The sequence below is a fragment of the Lissotriton vulgaris genome, chromosome 2_1 (genome assembly GCF_964263255.1).
Source record: "Lissotriton vulgaris chromosome 2_1, aLisVul1.2, whole genome shotgun sequence".
Lineage (NCBI taxonomy): Eukaryota > Metazoa > Chordata > Amphibia > Caudata > Salamandridae > Lissotriton > Lissotriton vulgaris.
This window is the reverse complement of record NC_141687.1, coordinates 2,121,095,774-2,121,117,206: the sequence shown is the minus strand read 5'-3', so window position 1 is coordinate 2,121,117,206 and position 21,433 is coordinate 2,121,095,774. Positions and strand designations below refer to the sequence as shown.

The following is a 21,433-nucleotide window of genomic DNA, read 5'->3' as shown; positions in this document are numbered from 1 at the left end:
CGCATTCTAATCTTTACCTTTTCTTTACAGAAATTATGTTGCATAGTAATATGATATGTGTTTATTGTTAATAAATACCCCAGTTCTTATAGAACTAACGTGTGCCTTGTGTTCCTGTTCAATCTTGGTAAATGGATCTCCTAGTCGAAAGTTGTTTATATGAACGGATGTGAAATCCCGATCAGGTAAATAGTGATCGAACAAAGAGGGAGTGAGTGGACCGTTGATGCCAAGAATAGGAGGTACATCATATAATTTGGAAACCGTATTAAAAGTCATTGTTATAGTTTTATCCCAAGTAGATAACTGAGACATTGTCCCGATAACTGTTCATAGGAATGTGGTCGTCGTTGATATTCGGCGTTAGTGAGAACGTTGGGGGGGATTACCAACGTGTATACCCACAAGATTGTGGCTTGCGTAAGTGAGAGCGTCAGGGAGGACACTGGCGTGGAGATCTACCGGATTGTGGATCGTTTGGAAAAGGGAGCATTGGGTTCTGCAGGCCCATGTGTAGACGCACCGGATTGTGTGTCATATCTGCCCTAGGGTAGACCGGTCTGGGTCGGGGTGGCCGCGAGACCAACTGATGTGAATAAGATATTGTAGAAAATCTATGCATGTGTATTGCTATTCCCCATCCTTAGGTGCGACCTGTATATACCTGTATATCTATCCATATCCATTGTGAATACGTTCTAAGGAGGGAGGTGAGTACGTTTTGGCTGGGTCATAGGGGCCCCTGGGGGCTGATCCCCTCTAAGCGGAAAATCCGGCCATTACACCCTTTCATACTGGGCACCCCGACTTCCTGCTCGGGTAAAAGGTTCCTTATCTTCTTTATGGGACCATCTGCACCCATAAAGAAGATAAGAAAACTAACTTCAGCAGTAAGTCAAGGAACCCAATCTGAAAAGGGCGGAGCTAAAAGAGAAAGGAGAACGTCACTAGGATCTCTTCTCCAATGGCTAGCCACCGTTTAGGAGGCCAGCCAATGGAGAAGAGGGGTGGGGCTTAACCCTCGCTAGTGAAGTTCTCCTCAAAACATAAAATCTCGCGAGCTTGACTGAGCATGTGTGCAGTACGCCACGTGAGACCTAAAAATTTACTTGGTGATGTCTAAAATCTAAATATTTTTGCTGAAACCCAACTTCCAAACATAGTTTATGCGCTATTATCAGTGAAACTACATTGTAATAGGAAAGTTTTGTGGCCATTTCAATGGAAAATATGCTAGTTGTAAATAACCGTGCACTACCACATCTTGCTTTAGTAATATATTTATGAAAAGTGAGTTTTTTAACATGATCTAGGAAGTATTACTGATCCTGCCCACATAACAATGCTATTACTAAACTAAGTGCCAGATGTACAACCATTCTATTTTGAGAGTTGCATATTGCGACGTTTCGAGACTTGCATTTTTCGACTCACATAATAGAATGTACAAGTGTCTGAGACACAGTTTGCAAATCTCAAGTGGGTTGCAAGGGACCGGCCTTATTAATATTCAAGAAGCAGGTCGCAATCTGCAAACACAGGGATGGTGGCCTACTGGGGACAGCAGATCCCTATGTCTGTGTTTGATTTTTCAATAAAGCAACTTTTTTTTCATATGCAGCCTGCTTTCCTTAAAGGAAAACGGTATGTATTTTAAAAAAAATGAACATTTTTATTTTTTAAGGGCAAGCAGTAGTCCCAACTACTGCCTGCTCTTCTTAATATTTTCACACCCATTCACAAAGGGAAAGGAGGTCCCTGAGGACACCTTCCTGTTAGTGAGTGGCTTACCACCTACTTAAAATAAGTGGTAAATTGGAAGTGTTAATGCGGTAGCAAAACAATGGTACATACCATTCTAACTCTCTATTAGGAAGGGACGCCCTTGGCACGCCCCATCCTAATACAGATTCGCAAACACGATTTTGCAAGACACCTACTCTCAAAATAGCATTTGTACATACCACCACCCTTCTTTTTGCGGTCGCAAACAGGCTGATTTCCCATTTGTGGCCGAAAAAAACGGTCATACATCTGGACTAAAGAAGCAAGCCAGGGATCATGTGTACCCTGTATATGTACTTGATTAAAGTTATGTATGAAGAAAACATTTAGTCTAGTAAATAAAAGTTTTTTTTGTACATCAGAAGTATTGCAATTGGAAATATTAGAAGGTGCTCTCTTATGTGATAACAAAGACAAAGGTGGCTCCTTAAGACAAATAATTTACCTAGGATTTCATAATTTGACACTAGTTCATGGTTCAAGGTCATTACAGTTAGGTCACTAGACCTGCAGGTGTAGTAAAATGTTTATTTTGAGCCCTGCCTGCTCTCTTTGAATGTATAGAAATAGACTAAAATACAACTGTTGGCCCAATCTGTCTAACATATACAAGCTGAGAGCCATCCCTGCTCCAGCGAGTTCACTCCGCATGTCTCTGTGGCCCGTGGCTTCCATCACAGTTCACTTTCAGAAGATATTATACACTTCTAATGCACATTCTAAAAACAAAGTCTACTCCAAAGGCAGCCAGCAGTTGCCGGCGTGCACTCTGACTCTTGCAATACTGAACCTGATCACTTCCAATTACAGTACTTGACCCCGTGGCATCATGAGCCCAACCAACAGTGGGGCACGAGCCCCGGCCTTTCTGCAACTTGCCAGCACTGTCGGCCATAGTTTTCATACTGCCTTCTACTTTGTAACCCTCCCCTGGGAGTAACCTGTCCTTCCTTCAAGCCATCACACTGCCTGCGTCCCTCCAACGCTCAAAATTCCTGGACCTCAAACTTGTGGCACACCACTAGGTCCCACAACCCATTTCACACTCCTTGCACCTCACTAGGGGGCTTTGCCCCGGGTATCACAGTCTGCAATGTCAACAATGTCTTTAGAAAAACAAGCCTCTCCAAAAAACATCACATATAACCCAACTGATTTTCAAAAAACGTACTTCTTGCACAGTCACCTTTCACCATCAATTATAAACGTTTGTTTCTTCAAAGCGTGGAGGTGGAATCAAACTATCCAACTAAGTTTTGACTGCACATGAGTGAGTTTCCTTGAAACTAGAGACAGTCCTAGATCCAGCACTATTCACACGCATGCCTTGGTGTTGTTGGCTGGTTTCAGGAAGTGATCATTCAAGGAAGATCATTGTACATTCACTATCACTGGGCACAGGTGTGAAACACGTATACAAACATGCATAAAGCCAGGATGGAGTGAGTACGCAGACAGACAAATTCTTCGAGACATTTCTATTTATTATGGCCATTATAAGGATGTTGTGGGTACACCAGTTGTGTAGAAGTTCATTCTGTCGCTTCACTTACAAATTCCAGAAATCTCACAAGACTTGCATCAAAACTAATTGACTGTTATCCTGAATGGAGATCTAGGCCCAGTTTCCCAACGTAACATTTCACAGTGAAACAGAAGTCCTGTGCTTATGGACACCAGGGCTGGCATGGGTGTCTCTCAAAGCTGAAGACCTTTAAAATTCTTCCTCCGCATTCTTTGAGTAGGACTTCTTCAATTTCTTGAGCTTCTCGATGGCTGCGCTTACCGATACTTCTCCATGAACCTTGTTGTCTCTTGTTCGCACGTTGACAGCATCGTTTGCCTTTTCCTTTTCCCCAACAACTGCAAAGAAGAACCGAATTACTACTTATCTGTGAGATGCATTATCACAAGCTAATCCGACAAAATGTTGTATACTATTTGGTCACAAGATGGCAGCAGCACATTATTCTTTAGGGGAATTTCAGATCCACTTTTACAACCACAATATTAGCTACAAAATTGTAAAATAGGATAATCACGTTTTCACACCTGATTTATATTGTTCTTCCAACAAACGCATACTTTCATCTTCAGTTATGTAGTATATCACGTTAAGATAGAATTCTATGCATGTAGTTATGATCTAGAACTGTGAAAAGTGTTCATTGTGTAACATTCCTTAGCTATCAGTTACATGAAACAAGAGTACAGCTGGCAGGACTTCTTTTCATGTAACTGATAGCCAAGGAATGTTACACAAGGAACACTTCTACAGTTCTAGATCATAACTATGTGCATAGAATTCTATCTAAAAGTGATATACTACAAGTTAGTGCCTCTACTTAGGTGGGCGGAGCATCACAAAATGAGCAGATCTCACCTCAGACATTTACAGTTGATGGCAAAAAAAACGCAGAAAACCTAAAGCAAAACAGGCAACCCTATCCATAAGAGAAGTGAATAATTCAAATATTACAAATGGATTTCAAGGACGGATCCTGTTGGCGAATAAATACATTTCGTTTTTTTTTCTGATGGCTTCCAACAAATAATCAATAACATTCCATTCGGGCATCGAGCTGCACCTGGAACGCTTGCGCCCAGCTGTTCATAAGCTGGGAGTCCCCAAATGCACTGCCGTAAAATGGCAGTCACGACCGGAAGCAATATCTACAAGTATCAAAGCACAACCCACCGATAACTTCATGGAGGGCAAGGGCAGAGATGATCAATGTGCGGGCAAAGGCAACATCCACCAGAGAAAGCATCCATGGGGGTAAATGACTCATCCTTATAGCCAATACTGGTTTCCGTGGATTGTTCGTCCATAGAAAGTCGATTAGCCGGGTCTGGTGGCTTAGTGGTCTGATTTGTCTATAATAGGGAGCCTGTGTTCGACCTCATGGTCGCGGGTTCAAATCCTGGCGGGTCCACTCAGCCTTTTATCCTTCTGAGGTCGATCAAATGAGTACCATTGAGTTGCGTAACAACAAACATCTGTTATTCAGCGCCAAGATACCCTTCTGGAAGTGCGCTTTACATAATACATGTTATGTTATAAATGTACTTAAACTGAAGTGATAGTTTTTGACATGCAGGGGTGATACCCACTTCTTTCATCCAAGTATTACAAACGGCCCTACTGTTGGAAGGATAAACTATTGTTAGGTCAATGAGGCAGCAGTATCTGTATTTGTTATGAAAGTCTTATAAAGTATACGAATGCTCTGAATTGCGGGACTAAGAGAGATCAAGATAACATAACTATAGCTGCTAGTTTATTGTTCTAAGCAGTACAAAAGGGGGTGGTGATGGACGGAGCATCTGAACCAATCAAACACTCACACCCAGTCAACAGATCTAGGTTTAATCCATCACCGTTCTTTAGCCCACTCTGCCACCCCAGTTCAGACATGGCTATATGCAAATCAGTCTGACCCTGTGCCTCATGGGAACAGTCCAGCCCGAACTGCCAAGCCATGTCTTCCATGGACCGGAAACAAGCTTCCGAGGACCTATTTCTGGCATTCCAGCCGTCTTCAGCCCGGCTTGCTTGAATCCAGTGGCAAAGTGAGCAAGGGACTCACGTCTGAGCATACCCTGCCACACTTATGGCGTCCAAAAGCGGTACAAAAGGGGGTGGTGATGAACGGAGCATCTGAACCAATCAAACACTCACACCCAGTCAACAGATCTAGGTTTAATTCATCACCGTTCTTTAGCCCACTCTGCCACCCCAGTTCAGACATGGCCATATGCAAATCAGTCTGACCTTGTGGCTCATGGGAACAGTCCAGCCCGAACTGCCAAGCCATGTCTTCCCTGGACCGGAAACCAGCTTCCTAGTTTATTGTTCTATGCCTCGTCCCTTAAAAGGAACTCGCTGCAAGAAAGGTACATCCTGTTTTTTGCTAAACACATTTGAGGATAAACCTTTAGAGTACAATACAGGGATGCAAATCAAGTTGCTGCGCCTGTATAACCCTCTCACCCCAGCCCCTCCATGGCGACTAGCGCGCTATATAAATGCTGATTGATTGATTGATTGATTGATTATTGCAAAAAGAGCTAATGATGGACAGAATGCAGAACAATATCATACATTCACCCCAGTACAGAGATCTGGGCCTAAATCCATCGTTTATTTGCTCACCATGCCATTCCAGTTTGGACCCAGCCATATGCAAGAATAATCTCGTTCTCTATACGTTTTAAAGGAGGAGGAGAAGGGTTTATGTATTCTAGTAGTTACCTTTACGTCATCGTTTAGTGTGTGACGTATGTGATTTGGGTTCTGTAGTTTGTACCAGCAACAGTTTTCACCACATGGAGAATGTTGAAAAGACATCCGACACACAAACCAGAGGCATGCAAAAAGCATCTGAGGGGACTGCTAGCATGGTGTGCATTTAGGAACAAAGCTCTACCATTACTCGTAGGGAGGAATCGATTTTTGGTTTAGTACTTTATGTTAGTGTCATCACCATGGCCGAGGGAAGATTGGCCCCTTGGTTCAAACTCCAAAACTGAGCGCAACCCAAGAAAGGAGTCAGCCCCAGTGTCCTTAACAAAGAGGTCAGTCCTCAAAATACTGCACAGAGTTGGGTTCAGCAGGAGCAGTACTGTAAGGGGGGCACTCAGGAATCCGCATGCGGGTCAGCTGTGAAGCCCCCGGCACCACAAACCAGTTTTCTTCCTAGACAAGGCCACATCAGGTGGAGTCAACCATTAAAGGAGGGGCAGACACCAGGACCTACCACACCAGGTGGAGCCAACCATTAAAGGAGGGAGAGACACCGACCCTACCACACCAGGTGGAGCCAACCATTAATGCAGAGACAGACACCGACCCCACCAAACCTGGTGGAGCTACCATTAAAGGAGGGACAGATACTGACCCAACCACCCACCAGAGCTTTCCTAGACAAGGCCACGCCAGGTGTAGCCAGCCATTAAAGGAGGGGCAAACACCGACCCTACCACACCAGGTGGAGCCAACCATTAAAGGAGGGACAGACACTGACCCTACCACACCACCATTAAAGGAAGGACAGGAACCACCCTACCACACCCGGTAGAGAAAACCAATAAAGGAGGGACAGACCCTGACCCTACCACACCAGGTGGAGCCAACCATTAAAGGAGGGACAGACACTGACCCTACCACACCACCATTAAAGGAAGGACAGGAACCGCCCTACCACACCCGGTAGAGAAAACCAATAAAGGAGGGACAGACCCTGACCCTACCACACCAGGTAGAGCCAACCATTGAAGGAGGGACAGACACCGACCCTACTACACCACCATTAAAGGAGGGACGGACACTGACCCTTCCACACCACCATTAAAGGAAGGACAGAAACGACCCTTACCACACCAGGTAGAGACAACCATTAAACAAGGGACAGACACTGACCCTACCACACCAGGTGAAGCCAACCATTGAAGGAGTGAGACACCGACCCTACCAGGTAGAGCCAACCATTGAAGGAGGGACAGACACCGACCCTACCACACCACCATTAAAGGAGGGACGGACATTGACCCTTCCACACCACCATTAATGTAAGGACAGGACCCATCCTTACCACACCAGGTAGAGACAACCATTAAACGAGGGACAGACACTGACCCTACCACACCAGGTAGAGCAACCATTAAAGGAGGGAAAGACACCTACCCTACCACACCAGGTAGAGCCAACCATTGAAGAAGGGACAAACACTGACACTACCACACCACCATTAAAGGAGGGACAGACACTGACCCTTCCACACCACCATTAAAGGAAGGACAGGAACCACCCATACCACACCAGGTAGAGACAACCATTAAACGAGGGACAGACACTGACCCTACCACACCAGGTGGAGCCAACCAATAAAGGAGGGACAGACACCGACCTTACTACACCAGGTGGAGCCAACCATTAAAGTAGGGAAAGACACCGACCCTACCACACCACCATTAAAGGAAGGACAGGAACCGCCCTTACCACACCCGGTAGAGCCAACCATTAAAGGAGGGACAGACACCAACCCTACCACACTAAGTAGAGCCAACAATTATAGCAGGGATAGACACCGACCCTACCACACCAGGTGGAGCCAACCATTAAAGGAGGAACAGACACCAACCCTACCACTCCCGGTGGAGCCAACCATTAAAGGAGGAACAGACACAGACCCTACCACAAAAGGTAGAGCAAATCATTAAATGAGGGACAGACACCGATCCTACCACACCAGGTGGAGCCAACCATTAAAGGAGGGACAGACACCGACCCTACCACACCAAGTAGAGCCAACCATTATAGCAAGGACCGACACCGACCCTACCACACCCGGTGGAGCCAATCATGAAAGGAGGGACAGCCAACGAACCTACCACACCAGGTGGAGCCAACCATTATTGCAGGGAGAGACACCGAACATACTACACCAGGTGAAGCAAACCAATAAAGGAGGGACAGACACAAACCCTATTGCTCCCGGTGGAGCTAATCATTAAATAGGGACAGACACCGACCCTACCAATCCCGGTGGTGCCAACCATTAAAGGAGGGACAGACACCGACCCTACCACACAAGGTAGAGCCAATCATTAAAGGAGCGACAGACACCGAACTTACCACACCAGGTGGAGCCAACCATTAATGCAGGTACAGACACCGAATATACCACTCCCAGTGGAGCCAACCATTAAAGGAGGAACAGACACCGAACGGACCATGGTCGGTGGGGCCAAACATTAAAGGAGGGGCAGACACCGACCCTACCACTCCCGGTGGAGCCAACCATTAAAGGAGGGACAGACACCGACCCTACCGCACCAGGTGGAACCAACCATTAAAGGAGGGACAGACACTAAACCTACCACACCAGGTGGAGCCAGCCAATAAAGGAGGGACAGACACCGACCCTACCACTGTCGGTGTAGGCAACCATTAAATGAGGGACAGACACCGACCCTACCACACCAGGTGGAGCCAACTATTAAAGAAGGGACAGACACCGAACCTACCACACCAGGTGGAGCCAACCATTAATGGAGGGACAGACACGACCCTACCACACCAAGTAGAGCCAACCATCAATGCAGGGACAGACACCGAACATACACACCAGGTGGAGCCAACCATTAAAGGAGGGATAGACACCGACTCTACCACTCCGGTGGAGCCAACCCTTAAAGGAGGGATAGACACAGACACTACCACACAAGGTAGAGCCAACCATTAAATGAGGGACAGACACCGACCCTACCACACCAGGTGGAGCAAACCATTAAAGAAGGGACAGACACCAACCCTACCACACCAGGTGGTACCAACCATTAAAGGAGGGACAGACACCGACCCTACCACACCACCATTAAAGGAAGGACAGGAACAGCCCTTACCACACCCGGTAGAGACAACCATTAAAGGAGGGACAGACACAGACCCTAATACACCAGGTAGAGCCAACCATTGAAGGAGGGACAGACACGACCCTACCACACCACCATTAAAGGAGGGACGGACACTGACCTTTCCACACCACCATTAAAGGAAGGACAGGAACCACCCTTAACACACCAGGTAGAGACAACCATTAAACGAGGGACAGACACTGACCCTACCACACCAGGTGGAGCCAACCATTATAGCAGGTACAGACAACGAACCTACCACACCAGGTGGAACCAATCATTAAAGGAGCGACAGACACTGAACCTACCACACCAGGTGGAGCCAACCATTAATGCAGGAACAGACACCGAATATACCACTCCCGGTGGAGCCAACCATTAAAGGAGGGACAGACACCGACCCTACCACTCCCGGTTGAGCAAACCATTATAGCAGGGACAGACACCGACCCTACCACACCAGGTGGAGCTAATCATAAAAGGAGGGACAGACAACGAACCTACCACACCAGGTGGAGCCAACCATTTATGCAGGGACAGACACCGAACATACTACACCAGGTGGAGCCAACCATTAAAGGAGGGACAGACATCGACGCTACAGCTCACGGTGGAGCCAACCATTAAAGGAGGGACAGACACCGACCCTACCACACAAGTTGGAGCCAACAATTAAATGATTGACAGACACCGACCCTATACACCAGGTGGAGCCAACCATTAGAGAAGGGACAGACACCGAACCTACCACTGTCGGTGGGGCCAACCATTAAAGGAAGAACAGACACCGACCCTACCACACAAGGTAGAGCCAATCATTAAAGGAGGGACAGACACCGAACTTACCACACCAGGTGGAGCCAACCATTAATGCAGGTACAGACACCGAATATACCACTCCCGGTGGAGCCAACCATTATAGGAGGAACAGACACCGAACCGACCATGGTCGGTGGGGCCAAACATTAAAGGAGGGGCAGACACCGACCCTACCACTCCCGGTGGAGCCAACCATTAAAGGAGGGACAGACACTAAACCTACCACACCAGGTGGAGCCAACCAATAAAGGAGGGACAGACACCGACCCTACCACTCCCGGTTGAGCAAACCATTATAGCAGGGACAGACACCGACCCTACCACACCAGGTGGAGCCAATCATAAAAGGAGGGACAGACAACGAACCTACCACACCAGGTGGAGCCAACCATTAATGCAGGGACAGACACCGAACATACTACACCAGGTGGAGCCAACCATTAAAGCAGGGAAAGACATCGACGCTATAGCTCACGGTGGAGCCAACCATTAAAGGAGGGACAGACACCGACCCTACCACTGCCGGTGGAGGCAACCATTAAATGAGGGACAGACACCGACCCTACCACACCAGGTGGAGCCAACTATTAAAGGAGGGACAGACACTGAACCTACCACACCAGGTGGAGCCAACCATTAATGGAGGGACAGACACAACCCTACCACACCAAGTAGAGCCAACCATCAATGCAGGGACAGACACCGAACATACCACACCAGGTGGAGCCAACCATTAAAGGAGGGATAGACACCGACCCTACCACTCCGGTGGAGCCAACCCTTAAAGGAGGGATAGACACAGACACTACCACACAAGGTGGAGCCAACCATTAAAGGAAGGACAGCCTCCAACCCTACCACACCAGGTGGAACCAACCATTAAAGGAGGGAGAGACGCTGAACCTACCACACCAGGTGGAGCCAACCAATAAAGGAGGGACAGACACCGACCCTACCACTGCCGGTGAAGCCATCCATTAAAGGAGGGAAAGACACCGACCTTACCACACCAGGTGGAGCCAACGATAAAAGGAAGGGCAGACACCGACCCTACCACACCAGGTAGAGCCAACCATTAAAGGAGGAACACAGACTCTAGTGGGATGTCATGTCCTTAAAGAGCTAGGCAGGGCTATTAGATGGGGAAGGGAAAGAAGGAAGAAGCAGGTTCAGATAACTACTCAAGCAGTCAGTCCAACTCTGAAGCAGAACCACACTTCTATCCTTGCACTACACTGCAAATGAATTTAATATATTCTGAGATTAGCACTGCACTTAAGAGCTGAATGAGGACTTGGGTTTCTTTGCATGATCAACCAGCATGAAATCCTTAGCCTCTCTTCCCCTAGATGGCCTTAGGATGGTTGGCCAGAGGCCAAGTAACACACAAGGGTAGTGAGAGTCTGACAAAAATAACGGAGTAAACCTGCTCTGGTCTGAATCTGTGCATTTTAATTAACTAGAATATTTACTGATTCTGCGTAATTACTTTTGTCTCACTGTGTGGATAGTTAAGCGTTGACAGACTGACTTGCAAGACTTACCCAGGTCCAATAAAATAAAAATAATTCTCTGGCTCAAGACATATGATCTGTGAGGAACAAGAAACCGCTTGTTTTTCCAAACAGACCAAAATGAAAAAACATCCCACAATGAAAAGAGCATTTCCACCTTATTAAAACATTGCTTATGAATTGGTAAAAGCCTTTAAGAAGCATCTGCTTAAAGGGGGTTTGAGGATAGCTTGAGGCCTCTAAATGTTTTTTGGCCTCCGATCCCATTCCACACTGCTGTGCTTATTTTCACAGCAGATTGAGGAGAGCTAAGTACACACTTTATAAAACTAGCTGATAAAGTTCCCCAGCCATACATTCTCAGGATACTGTAAGTCACCAGTGAGTTCCATGACCATACAGAGGAACGAGGTTGAACGAAATGTAACTTTTTCTCAATGAGAGTTCACTGCTAGATCAGCTTCAATTCATCCCCCCCCACCCCCCCCCAACCCGGTAGGAATTAACCTAGTTACCTCAGATAAGCTATGTTCTTAAAACCCCTTAGAAGTATTAAGAGGCTTAACTACACCACAGACTTGGGTCTTGGCACCACACCTTATTTTGCAGACAATGCCTGACCTTACATTCACCTCACTAAGCACTACGTGCTGTGTTTTCATTCATTTCCCAAGTAAGCAAAATACATTCCAAACCAATTTTTCCATTTAACTATTTATATATTGTAACATACCTTGCCCAAAAGCTTTGCCTACATCCAAATGTATTGAGGTTTTAGAATAACTCGATTACTTACACCTTTCAGTACGTATATGTTACTGCCTCGCAGAACTTGAGCCCCGCCGTTTATTTCTACCATCTATGCTGTAATACATCAACATTTCAGCTGTGAAAAAGCTCTAACCTTATTAGTCCCTGTGGGGCGAATGAACAAAATGAAAAAAAGTAAAAAAGTGCTTGTGTAGATCAAAAAACCAGCTAAATCCAGCCTTGTCCTCTGAATATTAACTTACAATTGCCTATTGTTATATTTCTGTAACAAATATTGATCATCCAACACTTTTGGTATTCCATATATAAATGCCTATATTCCTGTGGAATTTTGGGCCCAATGCAGATCTAAAGAGCCTCATACTGCTGTAAGAAATTGGGGTATTAGCTGAGGGGAGTGAGTACCAATCTCAAATATTAAGCAGAGCCCTTGTCAGGCTCAACCACTAAAGTCACTAAATTAACCTGAGTTGAACCCCCTGGTAGCTATGGCTGAGAGCAGACAGCCATAACTGAGTATCATGGTGTGAAGTATTTATGCAGCACTCAAACTGGAATAAAGTAAAAACGTAACCCACAAAAAATCTAAACCAATTTAGAAGAAGAGTAGTACATTTTAAAAATTTAGGAACACAAAACGTCAAACATCTAATAGGTAGGTCTAGAATTATGAATTTTGAAAGTTTAAAGTTTAAAATAGCACTAACACGAGTTAAGAGTAAACTACATTCATCAGGGTACATTTGAAAGGGACAAAGATAAGGTTTATGGAGAAGCAGCGCAGGACGGTCACGGGGACCAGGTTCGACTGGTTAAAATGTTTACCTTCAGGATTAGAAACGTTTATGGAGGAAAGAGTCTTCAGTGGGGCACAGCATCGAAGCTTGGGTCCTGATGATGGGAGCAGAAGTCCAAAATATCAGCTAAGCAGTCTATAAAGTCGAGAAAGCTCCTTGCGTAAAAAGATCTAGGTTTCACATCTAAATAGCCACCAATGCCATTCGGATACAGCCGGCGGTTTGGTGAAGTGAAGCTTTCTACATTCAGACATCTAAACGGTTCTGGAGCTTGGATTTCCTCTGTGGGGCTCTGCTGCAGGTTGTGGCTGAAAAGGTTTTGATGTTATCAGATGGTGGTCCATAATTGGATCTGCTGCTATATTGAAGAACATAGCAAACTCAATCCCAGCAGCAATGCACCCTTGGTGGATTGGCTTAGCAGGTTCGTCCTGGTGTCACCTCAGTTCTCAAGTTTCCAAGACGCAGATTTGAGGAAACCTTATCAGGATACACTTTGACCCCAGCCAAGGGTCCAAATCATTGGGGGCAGCACTTGGGGGATGAGATACTCTTCAGGAGAGGCCAGCAGCAGGATTTAGGGCAGGTCTATTTGGAACTGGTAAGCTGGGAAGGCAAAAAAAGGCGTCTTGAAGCTTGTTGTGTTCGTGTAGCCCAAACAGGAGGTCAGCCATACAACCTTTTGAGTACACTTCTTTGTCTTGGGTACAAGAGCATAGCAGGTTCATAACTAGAACCTCAGGTCTCTTCTCAGGTCACTGACTGGAGGTCAATCCCTCTTCTGCTCTTCAACAGGCCCAGAAGTGATCTGAGGAGGGTACTGGGGATGTCACATGTATTCCCAGTGCCAGCCTGAGGTTGGGGGCAACTCCCAGCCATTCCCTAACCAATTGCGAAAAAGTCACCAGGAGTGCCATTACCCACATTTGCAGCACTTGTGTGTTTTACTGCAAACAATCCCATAGTGGCCCCCTCTGCCCAGAAAAAACATGACAGACCTTTATTTCCCCTGTACAGAGCTCCTAAAGGTGTGACCAAAGAAATAAACAACCCCTCTTCTGTAGTAATTTAAACCCAGGTTTTGGGGCAGCTCCTCTCCCACTGGGCCTGCTGCCTGACTCACTAGTGGAACAAAGGAAAGAGCAGGTCCAGGTGTTAGCTGCATCGGCCTTCGTAGTGCTGCGCAGGTCTGTTAGCCGTCACGGCCCCACCCGCGCACGGAAACGTCCGCACTACGGTGGATTCTACGCCACGGTAAAAGGGTTAAATTCCTGGGCATAGCCCAGATGGTCAGCCTACCAGAGAAATATAACTCCGCCCGATACCCAAGGCCTTTGTCTCCTTAAGAGTCTATTAAGCTCTTGGGTAATTGGAAGCTCATGAAAATGGGTTTCTACATGCTTTGGACGGGTAACAGGCATCTTTTAAAAACGATCTGTTCTAAAATAATTATTACAAATCCGACTTTACCAATGAACTTGGTTTTTAATCTTAAAAAAGTCTATGAAGGAATTCTGCAACTATTTCCTAAGGAGAGATACAAATAATAAATGTAATATGGTATCCCAATGTTTTCCCATAAAAAATTAACCCTACTTCGACAAAAACAGCCTTTTGAGTCTTTTCACTGTAAGGAAATGTTTAACATTAAATATTTACATGTCCTGCACTTAAATACAACATACCCTGCCTGAATGGGCAGTAAGGCCTGCTCAGGGGTGACTTCCTAATATTTATAAGAAAGGTTTAGGCCTGTCAAAAATAGTTTATTTTGACAGGTTATATTTGAAGTTAAAACCAGCACCATTGTGCTACACATAGAAGGCTGGAGACATATTTTCCCTGTCACTGCAGTGGGAGGTACAATGTGTGCCGTAGGCCACTGTTGACATTTAACCTACAGGCCCTGGGTAAACTTTATGTATCATATACTAGGAACTTATTAAGTTACATATGCCAATTAGGGGTATGCCAAGTTCATCAGGTGGTTGAAAGGGGGAGCACAAGCACTTTACCACTGGATAGCAGGCGTAAAGTGCAGAGTGTTCTACAACCAGGAAAAATAGACAAGGCAAAAGTTTGGGTGGGGGCATGAGAGTGGTTTGGGGTAGGATATCAATCAAAATATGGTAATTTCTAATAATCGTCAAATAATTACACCACGTAATTGACATGTTGGCTGATTAAGCGTGTAACCTTAGACCCTGGCACCATACAATACGCTCAAAGATCTTGGTAGGAGGGCAATCTTAAGCACAGCTTGCCAAAATGGTCTAAATCAACACAAGCTGTGAAAATGCCACCTTCAACTGAACCTGCTCGGTGAGCTATCATTAGCATGGTCTACCCAAAAATAAAATGTTGAAGGGGCATGCTGAAAGTGCCTGCATTAGCAAAGCATACAAAGGTGTTCTTATTAATATAATCGCCTCCTGGATGCATCAAAAGGAGCACACTCACATGGAGGCCTAAATGAGTGTGACTTGCCAATTGTTTGACTATTATCATGGCCGGCGAAGGTGCCAACATTACAAGGCATGAGAGGCAACCTATTTTTTCCAAAGTCATAAAAATATAATGAAGCATTTAGTTAAAATGTTTAATTAGTCATGTATTTTAAAGTATTTTTCACAAGGTTAGTAAAATCTGATTGTCCTGAACCTAGTCCTCCCAGTCTTGCTTCATCTCTTATTTGATGGAATGCAATCCTCCAACATCTCTTTTCTCATTTGCTATTTAACCCTCTACCCCTACCCATTATGGTTGCTACTCCCTTCTCCCTCTAATATTCTTTACATATTGTCTTTTACGGTTCATTACCCTAGTACCTGTATACCTGCCCATACCCATGTACCTCCAACTATACTCTCTAATTCACCCAAGCCTATACCCGAGTTCCCTACAACTGCTGATATCCTAGTATCTTCACGTGAGTCCTCTACCCCACCTTTCTCCTAGTACGACTCCCTTGTATCCACACTTTAGTATATTTACCCTTACTGATACCCTAGTATCACTACCCTACATATATCCTAGTACTTCTATGCCTAGCTATACACTAGCAATTCCACATGCTCTCCTATCTATGTCCAAGTACAAGAACTCCTACATGGGCTTCACAAACACCTTAGCATCATTCATTACCCCTACTCATTCCATGGTACCTTTTCACTTCCTCCACATGAGTCTGTGCACATTCTCTCGTTACCAGCTTGCTTGTAACCTTTTCTTGTGGGCCCATATTAACCTTTTCTAATGCTTTTTTGCAAAATGTCCACACAATTTTTAAAGAATAGAGTTTTGTTCATTTTGGAAACTCAACATTTTGGAGTAATTGGGGTAACTTTGCTGATCGCTTTTGTGTTTTCTTTAATTGAATGGAAAATTAGCCAGATAAGTTGAGTATTAGATGCTTTGAAGGCAACGATGAGGGTGTTCTGTACCCGCCTTACCATCTTGGGATAGTGCAATAGTGCCTGAACACACTCAAACTAATATTTATTTATGGCAGAACAGGTTAACAGAAATAGTATTACATGCTTTCACTCAGATGGCAATTTAGAAAACGGTGTAGCAAACCAGGTTCTCTGCATCACTGTGAAGAACCAAAAGGCAAGGTCACCTAAAATCATTCTTTACCTAAAATGAAATTGTACTGAGCCAGCTGCGCATTTCGTATCTTCTTGTTTAACGTACAGCTGTGGTCCAGATCAACATCCGCCATAAACCCTGCTTCATAGAAACGACTGCTCACCTGAAAAGACAATGCTTTATATTTAATAAAATGAATATTCCCCATTCAAGAGATGATATCATGTAGTAAAAAGAAAGTAAGGTGGAACAATACTTTCTCCACTGAACACAAGCCCAAAATCTTACATCTGTCTGTTGCCATTTATGTAATCCAAATTAAAATATTTTTTATTTCTACACAATGCATTCATATTATTTGCACGCTGATATCTAAAAACCAAAGAATATGTGGTATTTGTTATTATTATTATTTAAGCGTTTTATATAGAGATGGCTAGACCCAGAGGTATCAGAGCGCTTTACATGAGGATCAGCGATTTGCAAGTTACAAAATTAACATTAGTTACACAGTGTTACACAGTAAAACAAGAGTTACTGGAAAATAGCAAATAAAGACACATAATAAAACAAAGTTACACAGTGGAATTAATTACTAGATCATGACGTAACAGATACAAACATCCTAAGGGGCAAAGAAGGTAATGGGAGAAAAGTGAAAAGGGGTAAGGAAAGCAGATTGGGACAGGAAAGTGGAAGATAAACAAACCGGTATTGGTACCAGCAATCTCAACAACCCAGGAATCGGAGACTGTAATAGGGGAGAGGAGTGTAGGAGACCTAAGGAGGGGTTAGAGGTAAAGGCCAGTCAGGTAAAAACGTGGAGCAGTCCAGCAGAAAAGAGAAACGTTTGAAGGTTGCCAAGATGGAGACCAGAGATGTGGTTGCGGGAAAGTTCTGTGGTGGAGTTTGAAGAGAAGTTTAAGAACACGGAAAGTGGTGGGGGTGGTGGCAGTCCGCAAAGGAGTAAAAACTGTATGGCTAAGGGTGTTACATGGAAGGGGCACCATAGGAAAATGACTGATTGTAGGTTTTAATGTTATGGCCAAATGAAACTGGTATGTTTTCTTTTGATTGTTTGTATACAAGAGTGAGTTATTTGGGAAATGCTGTACATGACTCATATTATGTTCATGTAACAGAACCATCACTGCTCATTAATGTGCCAACCGCCATTAAAAAAAATATTACTTGTGAACAGGCTAAGTTCTTGATTATTCTAAGTCTAAATCTGAACAGTAACTAAACTTTCCACTTTGCTTAGACAGAGTGGCACATCAGTTGTAAACGGCAGTACCAAATTATTTTCTCTTCCACATGTCGTTAACCCTCTCGAGAAAGATCTATAATTTGTAGGAAAATGTGGCGGTCAGCCTTCCTGAAAACTTTTTCTTAAAGAGAAGAGTAATGAACTGTGCCTTTTCATTCTTCATCACTGCATTCAAGTAAATATTCCACATCTTCAGGATTCTACAAAACCTTATCAATTTCATATACTTAAGTATGCAGCTTGGCCACGATATATAGATCCCAGTTCAACAAATGAGCTCAAGATGGTGGCAGAAATTACAACCTGCATCTGTTTTGTAGCTGATGCTCGGGTTCCTCTACTCTGTTTGAAGGCATGGCTGGTAAAGCATGTCCTCGCTCTGACACGGTGGATTAAAATGCATCACTAGCATAGAAAAACTTAATATAAGCATGGGTATAGGAAGCACAATACTGCATGTCTCTCCAACCCCATCACATTGTCTTGCCTAATGTCAATTTGTAATAACTCTTTGGAAGCCACTACACTGGTGGAAGTTGTATATTTATAGGTGTTAGAATGTAAAATGGCTCAGATTATTTGGAATCTGTATTGGAAAGTAGTGAGTGTGGGGCTTCTGAAGAGAAGCGGTCAAAGAGGAGTGATGTGCTGGCTGGTTGCACTAAGGCGATTAAAAAAGTGCTTGTTTGTTAACTTCTACGTCGTGGTGGTTTCATGCTATGAGAAAAAGGCCACACTTTTTCATTGACGACAAGTTATATTATCCCACAATCACCTGCCACAGAGATGTCTAGGCCACCTAAGCTGCAGGGCAACGTCATCTACCCGACAAGGGTCACACTTTGCCTAGAAGCACATTCAATAGTGTGCTTCTTTGACCTCGTGTTTTACAATATCTCAATAAGTGGCATATTTTGCCTTTTTAACTGGGCATTCCAACAAGAATAATGTTCTCGAATGATTAATAGCACTGAATGCTGCCCCTGAAAATGTGCTGACACATTCATGTGCCTAAAATGAAATACAAAAAAAACGAAACCTGCAATCTTATTGGACAATGTTCCTCATATAGAAGCAATGTGTGGAAGTAGAAACTTCAATAAAATACCCACAGTCTCATTTAGTGATAGCTCAACAATATTGTTCAACATCTCCAGAGTCAAATAACGGGGACTACATTTCTTATTTTTTTATCCTCCGGGTCTATTCTAATCAATAGGGTCCATTCTTATCAATATCTTTGTGAATTTCTAATTTAATTTTGTTGCCACAATACAATTGATTGCAACCTCACCAGCATTTTTCTAAATTCCCGTAGAAACACTCATGCCATGGCAAGATTGGTAGGACGTCTTTGAAACTTACTTGGAAGTGATGGGCAGTAATGTATTTATGGCAAGAGTAAATTTGCTATGTTGAAGCACTGTCTAGAAGTAGAAGTCACAAATATTTTAAATACACCACCTATGAACTATAGAAATCATGTAGAGATGATAATAATGCTCTGGACATTGAAGAAGGGTTGGAGGGTGAATAGGATATGGTCTTCAAAGCATTAAAGGAGAATCTTGGCAAAAAAACAATCACTGCGGTGAAATGTTATACGTTTTTTAGAGAGCAGAAATGCCAGGTGAATCAACAGCCCAGTATTTAGCAGTGCTACGTCAATTTGCGGCTAGTCCTAAATTCATAGATCTCCAGAAAAAGATTATAAAGGATAAGTTAACAGAACTAACAGCATCTAACCAGTGAGAAACTGTTAGGTCTTAAGGAATCTTCCTTGGACAAGTGGATTAGCTTGGCCAAACTCATACAGCACAACTATTGCTATGTTAAAGAATTAAACAAATCTGAGAAGAAATATGTAGAGTTGTTTGGATACCTGCATATAGGGGAGTTGAGGAAGTGCAGGGGCCATAAGAAAACAAAATGAATGGAGGAAATAAAGATAAAGGCGTGACTGATTTGGAGAAAAAAGCTTGCTATAGAGGTGATCGTGTCACACATGCAGTAAAGTTGTGCACATGTCTGGCTACAAAAGCACAATGTTATAAATGCAAAAAAACGGGGACATTTCTCGAGATGAACTAGGGTGAAGTGAGCAGAGGAATGAACAGTATGAATGTTTCATGTGCTAGAAACAGTGAAATAGTACAGGATGATATTACAGCAGTGAAGAGGATGTTCAAGTACTTGTATTGGAGGAGGATGACACTGGAGACAATGAAGTGTATGCAGGGCATGAATCTTGTCTCCCTCCTAAGTGTTCAGTAGAGGTGTATGGGGGTAAATGCAGCAATTTGGGCAGATTATTGTTCATTTTACACATGTATTGACAGAGAAACTTAGGGCAAAGTATGGCGAATGTAACTGTATGAGACTGATGCAGAAGGTTATTTATATACCGTGGGATATTTTACTGCTACGAAGTCTTACATGGGGTAAAATGTGGAAGCAAGGGTGTATATTGAGAAAGTGAAAACTTGCTGGGTTGGGGGGAGCAATCTGTGCTAGGAATTTTGTTAGACTCTAAAATTCTTGAGCAAGTACTGGTAATGGTTAAAGATGAAAGGGAACAATGTAAGCTGGAGTTTACAAATTGTTCAGTAGTGAGTTAAGATGTTGTAAATAAATGTAGTTGGCGGATTGTATTGACCAAGAATACAGTGCTTAAACTTCACAAAACGAGCAACATTCTTTTGGTATTAAGAGCATCATTGAGAAAAGAATTGGACAAGTTATGTATTGATAAATGTATTGAACCAATAGAGCCATTAGAGTGGTGTAGTCACGTAGTAAAAGCGCAGAAGGGTGAAGTAATGATACCTATGTATTTAAATCTAAGAAAATAAGGTATTCGGCATCCTTTGTCAAATATTAATGAAATATTGGTCAGTGTGAAAGATTCAAGATTTTTCTTTTATAATGCACCTATTTAGCATATACCACCAAGTCTTCTTATGCCCAACATTTTTTAACCGCTCCTGTTGCCCAAGAAAAGGCATTTTAAAATGTTTATTAATTCAAGTTTTCAGATATAAACATCACAAAAAACAATATAGCCATTTTTCCAGTTACATAGCTTTGTGCAACATGATTCGCACAATAGATCAATCGTTAAATTCAACTTCTTGTAGGTTGAAATCACATAAAAACAGTCCCTCTATTTCGTTATGAATTTTTTCTGTATACCTTCGTTGGCAGATTTGGCAAACAAATAGGCAGTAAAGGGGCCCTATATATGTAGAGAGCCGAAGCATGGGTAAGTTCTTCAGTATAATGGTTAAGTTGATCATGATAATACGTCATAACCCGTATCCAATGCTCGTGTTTTGGGATGTCCTTATCCCTCCAGTGAATGGATCCCTACGTTTGGCCTGCAATAAAGCTATAACTACTATTTTGCAGTTAGTTGGTTGTATGGCTTTCGTCAGGCCTTGCAGACACAACTGTGGGGTGCATTACAC

General features: G+C 43.7%; 1 protein-coding gene across 2 annotated transcripts in view; it reads right to left on the bottom strand.

The window, feature by feature from the left end:
- Positions 1-3,254: 3,254 nt before the first annotated feature.
- Positions 3,255-21,433, bottom strand: part of LOC147733803 (threonine--tRNA ligase 1, cytoplasmic-like) — a 242,167-nt gene continuing 223,988 nt past the window's right edge. For both annotated transcript variants that reach the window (XM_086958398.1, XM_086958397.1), the window contains 2 exons: positions 16,745-16,859; positions 3,255-3,648 (listed from right to left, as the gene is read on the bottom strand). In XM_086958398.1, coding sequence (XP_086814524.1) covers positions 3,500-3,648; positions 16,745-16,859 — 264 coding nt within the window. In that variant the 3' untranslated portion in view covers positions 3,255-3,499. The remainder of the gene's footprint in view (positions 3,649-16,744; positions 16,860-21,433) is intronic.